The 22,389-nt window shown below is 33.7% G+C and overlaps 1 protein-coding gene across 1 annotated transcript in view; it reads left to right on the top strand.

The window, feature by feature from the left end:
* LOC128215412 (uncharacterized) overlaps positions 1 to 22,389 on the top strand; it is a 79,713-nt gene that overhangs the window by 44,601 nt on the left and 12,723 nt on the right. Inside the window, exons 2-4 of the mRNA XM_052922097.1 lie at positions 4,603 to 4,754; positions 6,833 to 7,114; positions 20,560 to 20,689. Of these exons, the coding sequence (XP_052778057.1) occupies positions 4,667 to 4,754; positions 6,833 to 7,114; positions 20,560 to 20,689 (500 nt within the window). The 5' untranslated portion in view covers positions 4,603 to 4,666. The remainder of the gene's footprint in view (positions 1 to 4,602; positions 4,755 to 6,832; positions 7,115 to 20,559; positions 20,690 to 22,389) is intronic.

Genomic DNA, 22,389 nt, shown 5'->3' on the forward strand with positions numbered 1-22,389 from the left:
CGATAGGGGAAAAATAGCATTGTTTTGGCAAAAAGGGGAATTAATATAAAATCTTACTTGCATTATTCATATAATGTTCAACTTGTTTTTAAACCTTTAATTTAACAAACCTATCAGCATATTCATGAATGGCACTATATTTTGCTACATATGCTCAATGTTTATAGAGGTTAAAAATCCACCAAAATAAAATAAATAAAAATAAATAAATATTTAAAAAAAAACAAAAACAAAAAACATTTTGGTAGGTGAAAAATAAATACTTTTCAGGAGGGGAATGGGGCCGAAAAAAAACCTTGCATTATGCCATTATTTTAACTTTGGAGCTTGTAAAAAACTACAAAGGGAGGCGAAAGAAATGTTTGACCACACTACATAATAATGTTTTAGCCTTGAGGGCTCAAACTTAGATTTGAACAAAGATAAAAAGTTAAAAGTACACAATCCTTCCGAGACACCGGATCAAATATTGAATGAGACTTTTCGCTCTTGTCATTTCGCTGTTTTTATTATAAGAGTAAACAAAGGTATTGGGCGAAGAATGATAGAAATAATATTGACTTTCACACATACACTGGTTATGTCATCGTTTTATGATGAGAATAATAATTGTTGACATTGAACAAGACTCTATTCTCCTGAAGTCACAAAGAAAATCATCATTATTTTAAGGTTGGAAAGTGATAAAATTAGTGAATGTGTGGTATGGTTTGGAAAGTGAATGGATTTTATTGAAAAAAGTTAATAAGGCATGTATATAGCTTATGATACACAAATTGAATATCGGATTTTATAGTACAACAGTAAGTTATTTCACACATTTACTTTAAACTCTGGTATGATTGAAAGTGTACCTAAATGTAACTTGAGTTTTGGATGTAATAGTAAGCTAGCTTTGATTGTATTTTACATGTCTGTACTCAACTCAGTTATACAATGTAAGGGCGTATGGATATAAAATAGGCCAATGACCTTAGACACCAGATGGTCTCAAATACATTATTTTTTCTCAAATCAAGCCTAGAATTATAAATATGAGCTAGTATGATGCCTGTTATATAGACATTTTACATGATTAAAGTAATAATTTGTTGCTGTTTCAGCTGTGTTTAATTTCCCTGTTTAAAAATACGCACAATGTTTTCCCAGTTTATAGTGTGTATATTTCACTTGTGAAAGTCATGTGATTAGTACAGACACATTTTTACCAATGCTATTTTTTTAAATTTTCTGGGATTTATGTGGTAGACAAAACCAGTGAATTTCAAATTGGAAAAATATGCAAAAACTGCAAAAGAAATATGTGTTTTAAGCGATGTGATACATCAGTAAGAAAGATTTAATGCATTTTACACAACAAAAACAATTTTATGAAAGTTTAAAAAAAATTTTTTTTTTCTCTTGCAATTGTATTCTTGGTGTCTAGTCCCTTTAATGCACCAGCTTACACTATAGTCTTATAACCAGTCATTTATGGTAAGAATCCCTGTTAGCTGGTGCATTAAAGGGACTAGACACCAAGAATACAATTGAGATTCTTACTCAGTTTTGTGTGTTAAACTTAAGGGCCAATTTTTATGTTACAACCTTGATACAATATTCTGGGCTAAGTGAATTAATATTGTGCAAATTCTGGTGTTACGCAAAAGGTACATAAGTAAGTCTTGACTTGTTTTGGATCATTAAACTAGGCCAATCATGATGGTATGGTCTATTATTTTTACCATTTTTTGAAAAAATTTATTATAAGTTTATTTCAAGTTGTAACTGAAGATATGTATGTGAATTTTTGGATCATTGAACGAGGCCAATTACGATGTTATGCTTCATTTTTTTTACCATTTTTGCAATTTTTATCTTTATTTGCATGAGAAATTTAGCCTACACCCCTCTTTGAGTCACACAGTGTTAAATATCAAACAAATTCTGTGTGTATGCAAATATGTTTGGATTGCTGTTTTTTGTTGTACAATATATAATGTGAGTAATGGTTATTCTACCTTCTAATTGGATAATTAAAATTATACACATAAGGCGGGATTTAGCTCAAGGCATGTATAATTTTGATCATGGTTACAGTCGATAGTGTGTTTAGTAATAACTGTTTTGTACATTTTCGTCACCTATCATGCAATATTAAAAAAAGTAGCATGTGTAATTTTTAATATGGTTTTAATTTATCAGTATTTATTGAATGGTAAAAGCTCTGCTTTATAAGGTAACCGTTATAACAAGAATAATTTTTAACAACTGTTACTTGATTTGGCACTTTCCTGCATTAACCAGTTTGTTTGTTATCGCTTAGAGTGACCCGCTTTTGTTTTTGTACCAGAAATTAGTTTTCATGGTAATGCATCTGAAAACACTCATTGTATCATTATTCTACTCTCTGATAGCGAAATTGCAGAAAGAAATACAGTTATAGCATAAAGAAGTTTTTTGCACTTAGTGAGGTTTGAACCTACGCTGGTAAAGTCAAGAAAACCCCCCCAAAAAAACAGCAGGCTAGTCCACATGGCCACCGAGACTTCATCAAAATTGGTGGATATGTTGTCCTATTAAAAAAGTGCATTTTACAAACCATGAGCGAGTTACTTTAAGAGACAGAAATATACAGTTTTTATTTAATTCTGAATGTAATGGGACCTCTTGGGACATTATATGCAGAAGCAGCTTATGTTCAGAATATATCTCTTCCCCCAATTGGACAATTTCCTCATCTGATATTCTTTCGCTAAATGTACCCTTTTATTATTATTTCTTATTTGTTACTTTAGATTACAGGAGTAATAACACTTAAGCTTATTTAAGCATGTTTTTGTTTAAGAAATAAAACATTTAAAAAAAAAAAAGAAAAACATTTCAGAAATTAGGAGTTGGATCCCGTGAGACTTTGTGGTTACTTGATTTATACCATTGTCATATTATTTGCTCAGTGCCCAGAGGTTGTTTGCAACAGTGCTCACAACAATTTCCTTGTAGTATAGCAGACATTACCAGTTTTATTTTGGCAGCGTAACGTAACAAATGCACCATTGCAGCTGTTTCTCGATAATTCCTTACTTTCTCTTCTTGTACAATTATTATACCCTCAAATTTAAAGGGGGTTGGGCGAAGGTGGGGGGGGGGTAGGGGGAGGGGGGTGCTATATAGAATATATTTTTGAAAAGGGGGAATTATTGTCAGGATTGGCATTGGCATTAATTTGTCTTTATAATAGTTTCCTTTTTTCCCTGAATCGAAAAAACTGTGAACATTTATTAAAGGGACTGTACACCAGATTTGCACCAAAAGTTTTTTTCTGTAACGAATCTCAGGACAATTATCTAATAAAATGTGTTACGCTTTGATATCATTATTGTAAAAAAAAAGGTACCAAAATGTAAAAAAAAATTGTGTCGGAGACCAGGTTCGAACCCGTGTCGCCAAAATTGCAGTCCAGCGTCATATCCACTGAGCCAGGATGGCTTACTCTAACTGGATGACATAATCAAGCTATAAACCTACCTCGGTAATATCACATGATAACACCGACTAGCCAATCACGCATAAGGAATGAATTCTACCTGGTAGACATACACAGTAATCTTTTTTAATGGAAAAATACGAAATAAATGCTAAACTTAAATAAATATATTTCAATGCATTGTACACATCGATGCCATGTTTATGTCAGTTTTCGACAATTTTCTTCTTTTTTTTGCTATTTTATCACACAGAGTACAGCCCCTTTAACAACGATTTATAATGCTCATTTACAGACAAAGGACTGCAAATATACTTTGAATTACCGGAATTTTACAACATATTTTCTGTTTCTTTTATCCTAAAGTTTTTAAAAATTGTAATCTTGAATGGTGTTAATTGGACAATTGTAATTTTTGATGACTTAAAACATTTTTAACCCTGTTACATTGAAAGCTTAAAATGTTTCTTTTATAAATTAAAATTATCCTAGTGTTAATTTTCGTCATTTTGATAATTAACTTTGAGGCAGTATTTTATATGAACACAAAGTCAAAGAAATAGAAAACACAATGTGTTAATTGATGTTTTTGACGTTTATACAAATTAAAGATTATTGATGTTACTACAAAAATCGTTTATTGAAACGACCCCTGAAGGAATAAGAAACCATAAGACCTGTGAAAATAATGCCAGGGAAAAATGGGGTACCAAGTGTGAAGATTGTATAGGCATGTTATAATAGAGAAATACATAAAAGAAATAGAGGGTAATATGCTACTCATGAAATACAGCTTTCGTGCTCACTCAGTGAAATATATAGCAATCTTATATAGCAATCTTACACAGAAACCATCAATTTTTCTTTTTGTTATATGCCTCACAAGGATGAAAAATGACAGTTAATTCTAGTTTTCACACACCCTCCAATTTGTATGCGAATATAATGTTATTTCGGAAATGACGTTGAAATTGTTTCCCAGCCCTCAGTGCCAGTGTGAAGTTTGATTTGGAAGTGACTTTTATTTCACTGTTTGAAGCTGCCTGCAATATCATTTTTATTTCACTGATAATTTTTTATGAACAACTACAAAGCATATAAAGAAATCGTTTAATTATAATATTGTTTGATTTCAGGATGAGTGAAGGGAGGAGCCATTGTTGAAAATGTTCTGGAGCTGTTGAGGATAAATATGCGGAGATGGCTGGCGGGTGGTTGAGGGTCGTTCAGAAAGTTTTCATGGCCATTTTCAGCCTTACTCATGCCATCAACAGTCTTGGAAATGGAGGTAAGGCTACTCGTCATAAAATCAAAAAGTTTTATAGGGTCGTTCAGAAAGATATCATGGCCATGAGGGGATTTTTTCCGAAAAGGAGTATATGTTTAAAAAAGCGTTTTGAATTATATATTAAGATATATTATAATGTACCAAAAAAGATTAGCGATGTTTCGGCACTTTTTACTGGGGAATCTGTGGCCACATAGCTGTTAATTCATTATATACCCAAAAATAAAGGCTAATATTCTTTTCGCTTTACCTAAATCATTTGCATTTTTTTGTTTTGATCTTGTAAGTCAAATGAGTTAAACACGATATTGCATAAAAAAAAAAAAAAAGAACATGTTGGCATCAACCTGTATTGAGCCCTTTAAAGGGACTGTACACCAGATTTTGGCACCAAAAAAAAAAAATTTTCTGTAATGAATCTCAGTACAATTATTTGATAAAATGTTTTACTTGTTGATATCATAATTGTTAAAAAGATTACCAAAATTTAAAAAAACAATTGTATCGAAGACCAGGTTTGAACCGCTGTCACCAAAATTGCAGTACAGCATTGTATCCACTGAGCTACGAAGGCTTACTCTAGATGAGTGATATAATTAAGCTATACACCTAACTCGGTAATATCACGTGATAACATCGACAAGCCAATCACGCATAAGTAATGAATTCCACTAGGTAGACATACCCAGTAATCTTTTTAATGGAAAAATACGAAAACACTGCGAACAATAAATTAATTGTAAACTATGTGGTACTTCAGTTAGTAAGTTTCAATGCATTGTACACATCGATACCAAGATTATGTCAGTTTTTCAACAATTTTTTTTTTCGCTATTTCATCATGAGGAGAACAGTCCCTTTAAATGTTCACTCATTAGCTTCAATATAAAGAAAAATTTGTCTGGCCTATAGCCAGTATGAATTCAATATTCAAATTCATGAAACAGGAGTCAATGCATGATCTGCACTATAAGGCTGTACCAAGTTGTTAACTGAGTTTGTGAAACAGTTGTTTCATTCAGGGTTTGGCCATTTTAAGGACTATTAAGGAGCCCCAGGAGTCTGAAAGATTTGGGCTCCCAGATGTTTTAGCTTTGCAGTCCCTAGGGCTCTTTGTTCATGCAATTGAAGACAGCAACAATAAGTGTTATTTTAGTTTTCATTGTATTTTTGTAAATTTTAGGAATTCAAACTTCAAACTTGATAAGTTTAATTAGAAATAATATACCTTAAACATTTATCTTTACTTTTTAACATCAAGTTCAATCTTAAAATGCTGGCCCGATTTCTCGAAACTTCTCAAGTCCAAGTAGGTTTAAGAAGTTCATTTCTGTTAGACAAAACACATACTTAAATTTGATTTTGATAAATGAAAAATGGCTTCTAGCTATAATTATCAAAAGAATTCCTTTTTAAAGGGTACAAACTTTCAAAGAAGTAAATGATAGGCATATATTAATAGATAAACAAAAATAGTGATCTTAGCTTAATCCTGTTATAAGGGACTTCAGAAGTTTCGAGAATTTGGGGCCTGGACTCATTGATTTTGACTAGGACTGATGGGCCAGGATGCTTTTTAATAAATTTACTTTAGAATTTGATGGGTTTTTTTGTTATCTCCCAGGGCGAATTGAAGGTTTGGGGAGGGGGATATTGTTTTGGCGTTGTCCGTCCGTCCGTTTGTCCGTCATTCTGTCTGTCCGTCCGGAACCATATCTTGGTAGGCATTGATCAGAAAATGTTCAAACTTGGTCAGAATGTTCCCCTTGATCATATCTTGACCACGTGTAAAAGTGGGTCATATTGGGGTCAAAAACTAGGTCACTAGGTCAAATCTTAGAAAAATCTTTGGAACAAACATTATACAAGGTCAAATATTCATGAAACTTAATCAAAATGTTTTCCTTGATGAACTCTTGGACGTATATAAAACTGGGTCACATATGATCAAAAATTAGGTCACTAGGTCACTCTATATACAAAACTTTTATTTCAAATAATTCCACACAAACTCAAACTTATATCCAACCTTCATAATCAGGCGGGGGATATCAATTCAACGAATGTGCTTGTTTCAGTTGTTCTTCCAAAAGATCCTTACATTTACATCGGGAACATCCTCACGCTCATGTGTAACCTTACTACTTACGAGCCTGGGGATTACGACTCGCAAAATCTGTTTTTCTCGCGGAGAAACGACGAAATAATCGCCTCAACATACATCACCATAGAGTCAACGAGATCCATTGTTCTACGATACCCGATAAGATCAAGCGAAGATGGCGGAAATTACTTGTGCAAACTTAACCGGAGAAATAATCGTCCAGAGATTATTGGAAACCAGTTTGTCGTTGTTGAATGTAAGTATTACCATGGCGATAGTTTAAGGTTATGTAAATTATTAACCACATATGAGGTAATGTTTTGATGTTATTTGAAATATTAACCACATATGAGGTAATGTTTTGATTTTATTTGAAATATTAACCACATATGAGGTAATGTTTTGATGTTATTTGAAATATTAACCACATATGAGGTAATGTTTTGATGTTATTTGAAATATTAACCACATATGAGGTAATGTTTTGATGTTATTTGAAATATTAACCACATATGAGGTATTGTTTTGATGATATTTGAAATATTAACCACATATGAGGTAATGTTTTGTTTTTTAAAATATAACTACATATGAGGTAATGTTTTGATGTTATTTGAAATATAAACTACATATGAGGTCGTGTTTTGATGTTATTATGAAATATGAGAATACATTTTCGGCCAATGAAATTGCAGATAGGGAATTATTGATAAGTAGGCTTAATCATTAAGAATTACAACTTCGCGGGTGTTTAAAGGTCTGCCTACTGCCATTCTTTCGATACGCACTCCTTGTGTCTGAGTTTGCATTCACAATGTGTCAGCTTGTGAATGAGGTAGAAGGTCTAAGAGAGTTCAAGATAACCTGAAGTAACATTTATTGATTTAAAAGGGCTTGTTCACTTCGCTCACTCCGCCCACTCTTATTCATTTAAAAATGTTACTTCATGTCTAACTATTACTTAACTATGTATAAGGTAATGTTTTAAGGGCATTTGAGATTTAAACAATTTATGAGGTCATGTTTTAAGGCAATTAATGAAATATTGACTTCATATGAATTTGGGTTTCCTGTACATGGCTGTCCGCTTTGTATGTAAATGTATATGAAATGTCAAATAAATTTTACATTGTAATAATAAGGGTGATTGACTTTTAAGGGCCATGAGTAATAAAAAGGTTGTTTTGCTTACTGGACTAAAGGAACTGAACACCAGATTGGCACCAAAAAAGTATTGTAACGAATCTCAGGACAATTATCTAATAGAATGTGTTACACTTTGATATCATAATTGTAAAAAAAGTACCAAAATGTAAAAAAAAAAAAATTGTGTTGGAGACTGGGTTCGAACCCGTGTCGCCAAAATTGCAGTCCAGCATCGTATCCACTGAGCTATGAAGGCTTACTCTAATAGAGTGACATAATTAAGCTATACACCTACCTCGGTAATATCACGTGATAACACCGACTAGCCAATCATGCATAAGGAATGAAATCTACCTCGTAAACATACTCAGTAATCTTTTTTAATGGAAAACTACGAAATAACTGCTAAACTGCTAAAATTGTAAACAATGTGGTACTTCAGTTAGTAAGTTTCAATGCATTGTACATATTGATGCCAAGTTTATGTCAGTTTTTGACATTTTTTTTTTTTTTTTTCGCTATTTTATCATACGGAGTACAGCCCCTTTAAAGGGAGATCCGGTGAAAGCCATTCTGCAAGCACAGTACAATTTACAATCTTCTTTTTGTGAAAAAATACCATAAACAGTCATTTAAAATCTTTTAGGCAAATCAAAAAAATATTTGTTTGTTTCAGTGTAAGATTGCAATATATTTCACCTCCATTCCTAGCTGCGTTAGCTGCCTTGACACTCGTGTGGGGCTCATTAAGGGGTTATGCAGTGGATGAAATTCACCTCGTGAACACCAAAAGAAAATATTTCACTTGTGGCTATTCCACTAATGAAATATAGCTTTTGGTGGTCACTTAGTGAAATATATTATGATCTTACACTGAAACAAACAATTATTCTCTATATCATACCACACCAAATTTGTTTCATTCATTTTTCCATCTCGCTTGAATTCTTTTGGCTAAAACCAGAAGTACAAAAAATTTATAATGCCAATTTTCCTATTAAAATGATTTCAGACAATAAAAGGTAATTATTTAAAAAAAAAATCACCATAAACCATTTTTGTTTAAATTTTTTAGAACTGGCAGTGTTTCGTAAAATTTGAAATATGTAAGTAAATTGGCGTAATTAAAAATCTTATTTAACACTTCAGAGTTCCTTTTTTTTTGCATTTTAGATAATGCGGCCTTGTTTTTTTTTTCTTTCTTCTTGCTAATGATGATGACAGTAACCTTCTATTTGTCCTACTTTTCTGTAAAAAAACGCAGATTTATTGATCTATTTTTATTTTTATTTGTTAATTTTGTTCACGTATAACATCGCGGGTCATCGGTAAAAAGCGCCGCATAGTTCTTATTTGAAACATTGCCGACCTGTGATAGCCTGTGCAACTATTAAGTGTAAAGCTTAAGTTCACTTAAAAGATGTGCGAGCATTGTTTCTATATGTCGTTCAGATGGACAGTCCATTGGTAAATCATGGGGCGATTGTTCAGAACTTTGTTAAAGTTAACAACGTGATTAACGACATCGTTGTTAACTTTTAAAAGGGAAATAATTGAGGATATGTTCATATATTTTTTAATAAAGCAAGACTTTTAGTGCAGCTGAAATTGTTGACCCAAATCTTGTAAGAAATATGGCAGATCACTAGTGTATCCATTATCTTTTCTTAGAGCAGAAAATAGTTGAAAGTTAACAATGATGATGTTAATAACGTTGTTAACTTCAACAAAGTTCTGGCCAAGTGGCCCAAAGTCACGTTTGTACAACAATGACTTGAGAATGTTTATGTCATCCTAGGAACTTGTACTAAACACTTTCTAATTGAGATGGATATTTGAAGACATAGCTCTGTTACTGTTAGTCCCATTCCCACGGTCACTTACTGTAGCATCACAAATGTTAGGATAGCCGGACAACGGTTTTTGAATTTTGTGCAGACAGAAAACCTACGGCTGTTGTAAGGCCTTTCAAGTGATGAGGCATGTTCATCCCTGTTGGGACTGTAGGTTTTTGACAAATAACAAGGCAGTTGCATTTAGGCAAAAAATAATGGTGTATATATCTGCTCCAAACATGATACAGACTGCCGCAGGCTGTAGACAGAAATGGCTCCAATGGAACATACAGTTTCCTTGGCCTTGCTTGGTGTAATGCCACTAATCAGAGAGACCAAATAAGAGCCCTGCTTACCAATTTAAGCAACACTGTGATTGTTAAAAGAGCTCTTGGTCAAAATAAGAATAAGATAACCAACATAAGAAAAAGATCGGGAATGTTGACATTACGGAGAAGCATGAGTGTATGAATAAAATACAGTAAAACTGCGATTGCTCGAGGATGAAAGCAGTGTTTGTAAACCACGTGATAAATTGCGTCATAAATGCTACGTGGGATAGCAATATCTTGCTTTGAATGAAGACTTTAAACAAAGATAACTTTACTATTTCTTCACCATTCTAAATGAAACATAACACAGTCTACTCTGCTTACACAGCCCTGCCTTCGGTCTTTTACCAGAGTTTGAAAAAGAGTTTAGTTTCTGAAGACACTTCAATGAATCCTTTCACAAAACCGTGGCCTGAGCACTGTCAAAACATTAGTTTGGAAACAGGTTTGTCGAAGTGTTTGAGGAAACTAATCACCTCATCAAACTCCGGTTAAGAAGTGAAGGCGGGGCTCTTTAAGCGGCATAGACTGCCCTTTGTTTCATTTAAAATGGTGAAGAAAAATTAATTTAAGTCCTTATTTGAAGCAATATGTTGCTTCCGACGTATCATATATGACATAATTTATCACGGGTATAATACACGCACTGGACAGGCCCCAAGCTTAAACCTCGAGGGGTCTGATGTTTTGACCGACCAAAAAAGGTTTCATAAATGATATGTGTATTTGGGACCTGAGCAATGGTGCTCGAGTCATCGACTACTTACGTTTGAATTCTTTGTCAGTATATTTTATATGAAAATAGAAGAAATAATGGTTCCCCTGCGAAATGTTTATGAATTGTTCATGAATGATTCATGTTCTTTTCTTGAACTGTTCATGAACCAAGTGCATGAACTATTTGTGAACTATTCATGAATGTTAAATGGGCACTTACAAAAATTCATAAAAAGATGAGTTCATGAACCATTCATAAACTAATGCAGCCATGAACTATTCATAAATCGTTCATGAACAGATTTGTTCAAGAACCATTAATGAATGATTCATGACTTAATGGGTGGCCATTTAACCTTCGTGAATAGTTCATGAATAGTTCATGATTTTCGTTCATGGGTAATAGCACTAAGCTACGACCTCAACAGATCGCCAGTTCTCGAACAATTGCCGAATGGGCTTATCTAAATATATTCTTTATTTAGTTGAACTTTTGTTGGAAGTGTGTACATATTTCATTTTTTTTTAAATCTTTTCTTTAGAAACATCAAAAACAATTTTTTTTTCCATTATAAGGTTTATTTTCTTAGAGAATTTACATGGCTTACTGATATGGTTAAATCAAATATAAAATGTTTATGCTGCGACAGTGAAATTTTTTGCATCATGTGTTCTTATTGCTTTTTAAACTTTCCTTAAGGTATTCCACTCATCATAAAGTACAAGTTATTGTTTATTTTTTGCATTTCTAAACTATTATTTCAGCATAAGCCTGGCTGAAATCCCAGCTGCCAAATTAAAAGTTTCTGTTGAGCATATATAAATGATTAATTTCTTAGTGTTCAAGGTTGAAAGTCACTTAGTAGCCAGCATACTTTCATGCACAAACTGCTGTATTACATACTCAATAAAACAAATTAATGACTAAATAGAAAATTGGTGGTAATTTTGTCAGCAGCTTTAAATTTCTAAGAAATTTAAATAGAATCCGTCCGGTTATCCAGGTAGGCAGAGACATTTATATAATCACATGTATTTTTCAGTAGATTTTGGTGTCTCGATGATATCGTTTGATCTTAATATAATTGATAATTTCAATGTGTCATGGCTGCTTATTATATAGTAATGGTAGGCGCGATTCCGTGCGTGTGTGCGTGCGTGCGTGCGTCCGTCCGTCCCACATTCATTTCTTTGCATCTCCTCTTACATTTCTCATGCGATTTCTACCAAACTTTCACAGATTGATGATCATAAAATGAAGCAGGGCATATTGTCGGGCTTTTGCAATTCAACCATTTTTGAAAGAGTTATAGCCCTTTGTTTATTTTACATTTAAAATTGGTTTCTTCGCAACTCCTCTTACGTTTTTTATGCGATTTCTACCAAACTTTCACAGATTGATGATCATAAAGTGAAGCAGAGCATATTGTCGGGCTTTCCCGATTCGACCATTTTAGAAAGAGTTATTGCCCTTTGCTTATTTTACATTTAAAATTGGTTTCTTCGCAACTCCTCTTACCTTTTTCATGCGATTTCTACCAAACTTTCACAGATTGATGATCATAAAGTGAAGCAGCGCATATTGTCGGGCTTTTCTGATTTTACCATTTTTTAAAGAGTAATTGTCCTTTGCTTATTTTACATTTAAATTGGTTTCTTTGCAACTCCTCTTACGTTTTTCATGTTATTTCTACCAAACTTTCACAGATTGATTAATATAAAGTGAAGCAGCGCATATTGTCTGGCTTTTGCGATTCGACTATTTTTGAAAGAGTTATTGCCCTTTGCTTATTTTACATTTAAAATTGGTTTCTTCGCAACTCCTCTTACGTTTTTTATGCGATTTCTACCAAACTTTCACAGATTGATTACTATATAGTGACGCAGCGCATACGGTCAGGCTTTCGCAATTTGACCATTTTTGAAAGAGTTATTACCCTTTTTTTTTACATTTAAAATTGGTTTAATCGCAACTCCTCTTACGATTTTCATGCGATTTCTACCAAACTTTCACAGATTGATGACTTTCATTATGATTTTTAGCTTGACTATTCGAAGAATAAGCAGGGCTATACTACTCGCCCCAGCGTCGGCACCGGCGTCTGCGTCCGGTTAAAGTTTTAGGGCAAGTTAGGATTTTCACTTCTAAGTCCAATACCCTTCATTCAATTGACTTAATACTTCACACAGTTGTTCAGGGCCATCACATGATGAGGTTAAATAACTCCATATTATCCTTTTGCACAGATTATGGCCCCTGATTGACTATGGAACTTAGGTTAAAGTACTAGGGCAGGTTGGGATATTTATTAATAACTTCTATACCCTTCTTTCAATTGACTTAATACTTCACACAGTTGTTCAGGACCATCACACAATGAGGTTACATAACTCCATATTATCCTTTATACAAGTAAAGGCCCCTGATTGACTTAGGTTAAAGTTTTAGGGCAGGTTAAATTTTTGGGGCAAGTTGGGATTTTCACTTAAAAGTCCAATACCATTCATTCAATTGACTTAATACTTCACACAGTTGTTCAGAGCCATCACATAATGAGGTTAGATAACTCCATACTATCTATTATACAAATTATGGCCCCTGATTGACTATGGAACTTAGGTTAAAGTTTTAGGGCAGGTTGGGATATTTATTTATAACTTCTTTACCCTTCATTCAATTGACTTAATACTTCACATATTTGTTCAGGACCATCACCAAATGAGGTTACATAACTCCATATTATCCTTGATACAAGTTATGGCCCCTGATTGACTTAGGTTAAAGTTTTAGGGCCAGTTAAAGTTAAGGGCATGTTGGGATTTTATTAAAAAAAACTTCTATACCTTTCATTCAATGCACTTAATAAAATTCAAAATTATTTATGACCATCTTACAACAAGAAACATAACTCTATTTTAACCCTAAATACAAATTATAGCCCTTGATTTTTTTTATTGATTTTTTAGCTCACCTGTCACATAGTGACAAGGTGAGCTTTTGTGATCACAATTTGTCCGTCGTCCGTCCGTCAACTTTTACTTTAAACGAAATCTCCTCATAAACCGCTTAGCCAATTTCATCCAAACTTCACAGGAATGTTCCTTGGGTGGTCCCCTTTGAAAATTGTTCAAAGAATTGAATTCCATGCAGAACTCTGGTTGCCATGGCAACGGAAAGGAAAAACTTTAAAAATCTTCTTCTCCCAAACCACAAGGCTTAGGCCATTGATATATGGCAGGTAGGATCACCAAATGGTCCTCTACCAAGATTGTTCAAATTATGCCCCTTGGGTCAAAATTGGCCCCGCCCCGGGGGGTCATGGGTTTTCTCTATATGTTTATAGTGAAAACTTAAAAAATCTTCTCCTCTAAACTTACTTGGCCTAGAGCTTAGATATTTGTCATGATTCATCGTCGAGTGGACCTCTACAAAATTTGTTCAAATTATGGCCCTGGGGGCAAAATTGGCCCCGGCCCGGGCGGTCATGGGTATGCTCTATATGTTTATAGTTAAAACTTCAAAAATCTTCTCCTCTGAACTTACTTGGACTAGAGCTTAGATATTTGGCATGATTCATCGTCTAGTGGACCTCTACAAAGATTGTTCAAATTATGGCCTTGGGGTCAAAATTGGACACACCCCTGGGCTGATGGGTTTTATCTATATGTTTATATTAAAAAAAATCAAAAATCTCCTCTGAACTTACGTTGCTTAGAGCTTAGATATTTGGCTTGATTCATCGTCTAGTGGACCTCTACAAAGATTGTTCAAATTATGGCCTTTGGGTCAAAATTGGGCCCGCCCCGGGGGGTTAGGGTATTCTCTATATGTTTATAGTGAAAACTTCAAAAATCTTCTCCTTTGAACTTACTTGGACTAGAGCTTAGATATTTGGCATGATTCATCGTCTAGTGGACCTCTACAAAGTTTGTTCAAATTATGGCCTTGGGGTCAAAATTGGACACACCCCTGGGCTGATGGGTTTTCTCTATATGTGTTAAAGTGAAAACTTAAAAAATCTTCTCCGAACTCACAAAGACAAGTAACGTCTTAATTTAAACTGGATAACATATTTAGTACACATACCAATTTTCAATATGGGCCACATACAACAATTAATAACAAAATTAATATACATATATAGATACACACGTAAAATCAAGTAGTGACAAGAGCTTAGATATTTGGCATGATATATCATCTAGTTGACTTGTACCAATATTGTTCAATCTTTGGCCCTGGGGTCAAAAAATGGCCCCACCCGGGCGGTCATGGGTTTCCTTATATATGTATATGATGAAAACTTATAAAATCTTCTTCTCCGAAACCAAAAGGCGAAGGCCTTAGATATTTGGTATGAAGCATTGTTTATCGGACCACTATTAAGATTGTTCAAACTATAGCCCTGGGGTCAAAATTGGCCACGCCCCGTGTTCAAAGGCTTAGGTTTTCAATATTTTTACATTGTCTTGTCACTTAAACATCTTTTCCTCTGAAAGTAAAGGTCAGAATGACTCCATACTTGATATGTAGCATCCTTACAGGTCCTCTCTCAACTTTGTTCAAATGGTTTTGTTTGGCCCCTTTTAGGGGTCACCAGAGCAAAAAATAGAAAAACCTTTAAACAACTTGATCTTATTAACTGCTTGATGGATCTTCAAGTCTAAAGCATCCTAGCATGGGCCTCTGTCAGGTCTTTTCAAATAATTTTGTTTGGCCCCTGTTAAGGGCCACCAGAGCTAAAATTAGTAAACAAAACTTAACATTTTCTTCGCATGAACCCCTTGATAGATCTTCAGCAAATTTGGTTTGAAGTGTCCTTGCATGGACCTCTCTTAAATTTGTTCACATAATTTTGTTTGGCCCGGTTGCCATGGCAACCTAAAGGAAAATGTCAACAATTGGTTATAATCATCTTCTTCTCCTAAACCGCTTTGACAATTTTGATGAAACTTCATAGGAATGATCCTTGGTTGGTGCTTTTTCAAAATTGTTCAAAGAAATTAATTCCATGTAGAACTCTGGTTGACATGGCAACCTAAAGGAAAAGTGTCAACAATTGGTTACAATCATCTTCTTCTCCTAAACCGCTTGGACAATTTTGATGAAACTTCATAGGAAAGATCCTTGGTTTGTGCTTTTTCAAAATTGTTCAAAAAAATTAATTCCATGCAGAATTCTGGTTGCCATGGCAACCTGAAGGAAAATATAGGCTGTCGTGTCCGCGCTGTGACTTTCTCTTATATGGACAGATTTTAAAATGACTTGCCATATGTTTTCGACATACCAAGACAACGTGTCGTGTGCAAGACCCATCTCCCTACCTCTAAGGTGAAAGATACACTAAGTGTTTATTCACAATGGAATGCTGAATATGAGGACATAAAGAGTGTTGGCTGTCATTTAGTATGATTGTTGTTTTTTCTATGCTCAGAGGCAATTTAATATATCTTGCAATATGTATTTGACACATAAAGGCAAGATCAACTTTTTATGTACTTGTTCATAGATCAATGTCACATTGGGGGGCATTTGTCACATACTTTGACAGCTCTTGTTCAATATTCTTTGAGAAACAAGCTATATTAATAACAAAGGTTAAACTCTTTTACTCAGGTGAGCGATTTAGGGCCATCATGGCCCTCTTGTTTTATTTTTTATTTTATTTTAATTTCTTTTGAAAGGCATATTTGTATATTCTTAACCACATTTTCATAAAGGGAAATCAAGTTATTTGAATGACTTGCGTTATTGTTCGGGCGGGCTGGTGGGAGGGCAGCATCAAAGTCACCTTATGTATAGAATAATTTTATTTAGGTTTGACATAAAGAGACCAAACCTGGTAATATTACATCATTATTGTATTCGCTTCTAAGTAAAAGCCACGTAGTCAAGTGCGCTGTCTTACAACAGCTCTTGTTATTATTATTATTATTATTATTATTATTATTATTATTATTATTAATATATATTTTCTTTCCTTAAGCATTCAAAATTAATGCTTTCAAATAAAAGCAGTTTTATATCGTGTTACCCGAGCCTTTTACAATGATTGGTGAAACGCCTTAAGTTAAGAATGCAGTAAGTAGACCACAATTTTCCTGCGTGGTATTAGTCGTTCACAAATTTCCTGGAAAGAAACTTGAGTATATTGATGTGACATTATTAGGTAAGGAAAATTGCTTGTCACATGCAGAACTTTTGGGAGTGGCTTGAATTAATACTACATTTATTTAAGGTTCATTCAGAATAATGTAGCCTTTGCTATAAACTTAATTTCTATTGAAACCGGTAGACATTTTGGGATACAGAGAGACGCACTTGCCTAGCTATACTGCAAATGTTATATTGAAGATGAATTCCATTTTTTGTTGATATGCAGTTTTTGCCTTAAGTTTTTTTCAACACTTGTCCTTTCAGGCAAGTAATTGAAGAAAACCACTTGCTCAGTTTTTCTTGCCCTTAATAATTAGAAGAAAATCAAAACAAACAAAAAAAAGAAGTATTTAATTAATAAGCGTCCACTTTAAAAGTGTCAGGCAGACGCTTAGACACTTATAAATTTATTATTTAATTTATAAGTGTCAGGCAGACGCTTAGACGCTTATAAATTGAATACTAGAAATGCTGAGCACGCGTAATGCTTTGACGTCACCAATTCATGCGTAAATATGCAAAAGCCAATATTTAGAAAGTTCATTTAGGATTTGTGAATTGTTGCTGAAGAAATTATGAAAACTGGGCATTTAAATTTAAAAAAAAATGCACTTGCCCGTTCGTGTAACCACCTGGGAATTTTGACTTGTCTGAAACAGTATTTACTTGTCCAGGGCTTCGAACAACCCAGTTACGACGAAGACTGGATATGTCCTTTATATAATGTTTTAAGGAATGTTTATATTGCAAAATACTATCAAGAAAACCCTACTATTGATCAATTCTATGCTATAATGTCTAGTACAAATGCTTTGAGCATATGTTATGTATCAATGTTTATTTATTATGCATTTGAAGAAAGAAAGTTGTTTATGGACGTTTGAGTTTGATATCATAACATACGTCATTATCAATATCATGATTGTTTGATATATAACAATATAATATCAATCAAGCAAATCGATTAGCGCCTTGTGCTAAATGAAGCCAAGCAAACAAATCAAGGTGTTAAATTCTTACCTAAACCCGCGAAAATGACATCGACCCAACCAAACAAAACCAAATGTGAAGTTCTTATATTGGGACCACGACAATGACTTCGAGCATGGAGAAATATCAACCCTCAAGATATCGAGCCATCCAATCAAATTTTATATGAACATAGAGTAAAAAAATCGGTCCTTTAAAACTGATTCAAGCCAATGAGGATATCAAGCCATGAGATACGAGCCAACGAGTTTCGTCTGTATAGACTCTTGTGTTTGTGTATGGGGTGGAGGCCTTTTGTACGATAAACTTGAACTTGGCGATAAGTTCTTTAATCTTCTAGACTATTTTCTGATGATTTTTGATGAAGATATATGTTTATGTATTCTTTTCTAGAAAATAAACCTGAGAAGAGAAACAATTATAATTGCTAACTCGTCTATTTTGAGGTAATCGCTTAACCAATTAACTACTCTGGCTGAGCACGCCATATTAACTGATTGATGTCGAACCATATTAGGTTGCAACATGAAATATGCATGCTTGCATTAAGCGCTTTTATACTTTATCATCTTACTCTTTAGACTATCAGCAAGCTGTTAGAAATAGAATATTAAAAATAATTTGTTTTTGCATGTTTTCTGAAATTACGAAGAAACATTGTGCATCTAGAACACCTTTAAGTTATGTTGAAAACTATATATAATATTGAAGATGCACTCTTACTTGCAAATAAGATGTGTCCCAATTAAAAGAATTGTTTTAATTTACTAAAAATGAATAAATATCGAAAACAATGGTTCTTATGAAAGATAATGTGTTTATTTGAAAGAAAGAAAGCAGATATTCTTACCATATGAGACGATAGTTGATCACTGTAAAACATTTAGGACTCACCAGTCATTTAATATTGTGCATTTTCAGCTATTCAATACAAGCTTACAATCTTATCAACAGTAATAACCAATTTCCATAAATTCATTATTTAGTAAGAAGTTAAAGGTTTAACCTTTATCACTCAAATTTATGTTTGTTATACATGTATATGTATTGATTTTAAATTTGAGTGTCACTTCAAAATATATTTAGGCAACAATTCAACAATTAACAGATTTGTTGATGTTGCCAGACTGACTCACAAAACTACCAGCCCCCCTAATGTGGTCATTTAAAAAAAAAATCTTTCTTGCTGGATATAAAGGGACTTACTCATGTTTTGGCACCATTTTTTCCCAGGTGATGCGTCTAAAAACATGTGACTTATTTTATAACTATTTTACTCTTTGATACCAAAATTGCAGAAAAAAACGTTGCTGAGAATATAATGGATAAATGTGCATATCCAGCATTGCATCAATTTTCAATGGGTTCAAAATTTAATGATACACAGGGTGGTAAATATGTCAGTAAATGATCAACCTTGTGGCAACTTTGTAAGCATCTAGATGACACAGCAGGTCTTTCATGGTGCATTTTTAGGAGGGGTCATAAATTTAAAACAGACCCTCTGGACTCATCACCTTGCTTGATGTCACGAGATATTCCTGCATCACTTCTGTGTATTGAAAGATCAATCGTTGGCTTTTTAATCTGGAAATGGGTCTTTTTTATGATGTTGCAATAAAAGTTCGCTCATCCCAGCATATTTTTGACTGATTTGTTGAATCAAATGAGGACATTTCAAAGTAATGGTACAAGTCCATCTTCAAATTGAATTTACAGATATAATCAATTCTTTAACATTTTTTCATTGACAGCATTCACTAGATAATTTAATTATCTGTAAAAATTATATCACATAAAAATAATATGAGTGTGAGCAATATTGATCTAAAGGTCATACTGGTATTTAAATTGGCACTTTTCCAATACCCCTAAAAAGGGCCTTAGTTAATATTCAATTATAAGGACTGCTTATCAGGAAGTTGGCTTTTGACTCAGGGAGGTCTTATTTGGCCACATGACTATGCTAAAGGGTTAGGGTTCTTGAGATAAAAACATTGGGAAAATATTCCATCCAATTAAATTCTAAGCTAAAAGTCTAAGTAATAATCAATTCTCAATTAACCCTCAAACTTTATATACATGTTATAAGTACCTCATCAGTGCCCTTTTGTGCTTAGTTGCATTGGGGTAAGGGCGAGTTGTTTGGTTCCCAGCATGGAACCTTGTTAAAATTGATTGAAGGCATCTCTTGAGGTGAAATTTCTGATAAAACCTTAAAATGTGGGAAGAAATGCATAAATTGAAGGGGAAAAATATGAGCTACACTAGAATATTACTTTATTATCCTTTGGTGCAAAAGGGAGGCTGGCAATAAAAGGCATAAAATGTAAACTAAAAATAGTACCCCTCAAAGGCACTGAAATGCTTCTACAAAAATTCTTTTATATTAGGCTGAGAAGTTGCATGGTTTAAAAAAAAAGTGTTTTAAGGGACAGATTCAAATAAATATCCTGTGCTTTGGAAAATTCAGGAAAAAAATGCTGATTTTAATTTTAAATTACAATTTGTGTCAACTTTCCAGATGAGCCTCAGCCGGTGACGGATGTGAACTGTCGTGTGTACAACTGGCAGAACATGACGTGTACGTGGGACCTTGGCGTGAAATATGTGCACCCCGACACCATTGATGTCTCTCTCATCTGGACAATTGAGTATGTTTTTGATATTTATATCATGGTTGACATACGCATGGGATCTTGGTGTGGATTACCATACCTGGGGACACTATAAATTTCATGCTCATACAGAATGCTGTTGAGTATGTTGTTTGTGTGTCGCGCATGGCAGACACTTAGAGAATGCTTTGTCAGGAAGCAGCATCTTTGTCATCATTGTCATCGTCATTGTCGTTAGCGATACATTTCAGTTTACAATCTCCTACTTGTGGTCTTCAAACTTGGTATACACATTGGTCATGGTCAGTGACTATTTTTGGGCGGATCAGTAGGTCAAAGGTCAATGAAAGTCACCTTTAATTAGAAAACTGATGGGCGCAACTTTTTAGCATTTTGCTTTATTATTGGTGCATGTGTATGATAAACTAAAGAGAGAAATGATTGATATCTTACAACTTTCTCATGTCTTGTTGTACATAATGACTGAATAAAATGAGGTAAAATCATAAAAAAGTCTAGTGGTGCAAAATTAATATAACCATTTATTATATGCCTTCTGGCTGTTTATAAAGATAACTCAGTGAAATATTAATGCTATTTCACTATATTTACACCTCAACTTCCATTCCTTAAATGAACTGACTTTCTGCAATTGAGTTCATCAATCGATGAACACAACATCTTCGGATATGTTCGGATCGTAATTCATTGCATAACAATATACATGAAAGCTATTGATCTTGTTATTGGTTGGATTGTGTCTGCAAGTCCCGTAAAATATAGATCAACATTTTTAAAAGTGTAAGTTTATTATATTTTAAATATAATGGTACCAGAAGTGTTTCAAATTTACATTTTAAAGTGATTTCAAGTGGTTGATCTTTTCCCGCGTTATTGTGACGTCATTTGAAAAAAATGTTTCCGGTTATAGTCGGGTTGTTCTATTTACAGAATGGGTAAGAATGGATTACTTAAAGGTTTTCTTAAATGAAGATTTTTTTTAACAATTCTTGAATGAAATAATGAAGTATTGGTGTAAATATAAGGAATGAATTGCGGGGTTGATGTCATTATCGGGGATATGAACGCAATTGGGTTGGTCAAAGTACGCGTGGAGTCCTTCGGACTCCACACACATTGACCAACCCAATTGCGTTCATACCCCGATAATGACATCAACCCCGCAATTCATTCCTTAAGTGCCAGACAGTGAAGATATCAATTTGATAGTTCACACTGTTTTGAAATTTAAGTGAGCCAGGACTAGGACAAAAATTTCAACAACAACATTTCCTAAATTACGTTACGTTCACATATAATTTGGTGTGCTTTTCTAAAAATTACAATTAACCGTAATTTGTATGCTTGTGGGCTCATGTTAAATATAAAATTTGTAATGTTACAGTTTAAGATCGCAATAAATTTAAATTTGTGACACCAAAAGTAAACATTTCACGCCACTATTGCAGTGTGTGATAATTACGTTATATATGCTACGTCGGAAGGCAACATTTTGCTTAAAATGCAGACTTAAAACAAAGATAACTTTTGTTTTACTACACCATTTAAAATGAAACAAAAGATAGTCTATGCCCCTTAAAGAGCCCTGCCTTCGTTTAATTACCGAAGTTTGATTAGGTGATTAATTTCATCAAACACTTCGACAAACTTGTTTCCAAAATAATGTTTTGACAGTTCTCCAATAGACGGCTGTTTTGTGAAAAGGTTTGTCGAAG

The sequence above is a fragment of the Mya arenaria genome, chromosome 13 (assembly GCF_026914265.1).
Source record: "Mya arenaria isolate MELC-2E11 chromosome 13, ASM2691426v1".
NCBI classification, from domain to species: Eukaryota; Metazoa; Mollusca; class Bivalvia; order Myida; family Myidae; genus Mya; species Mya arenaria.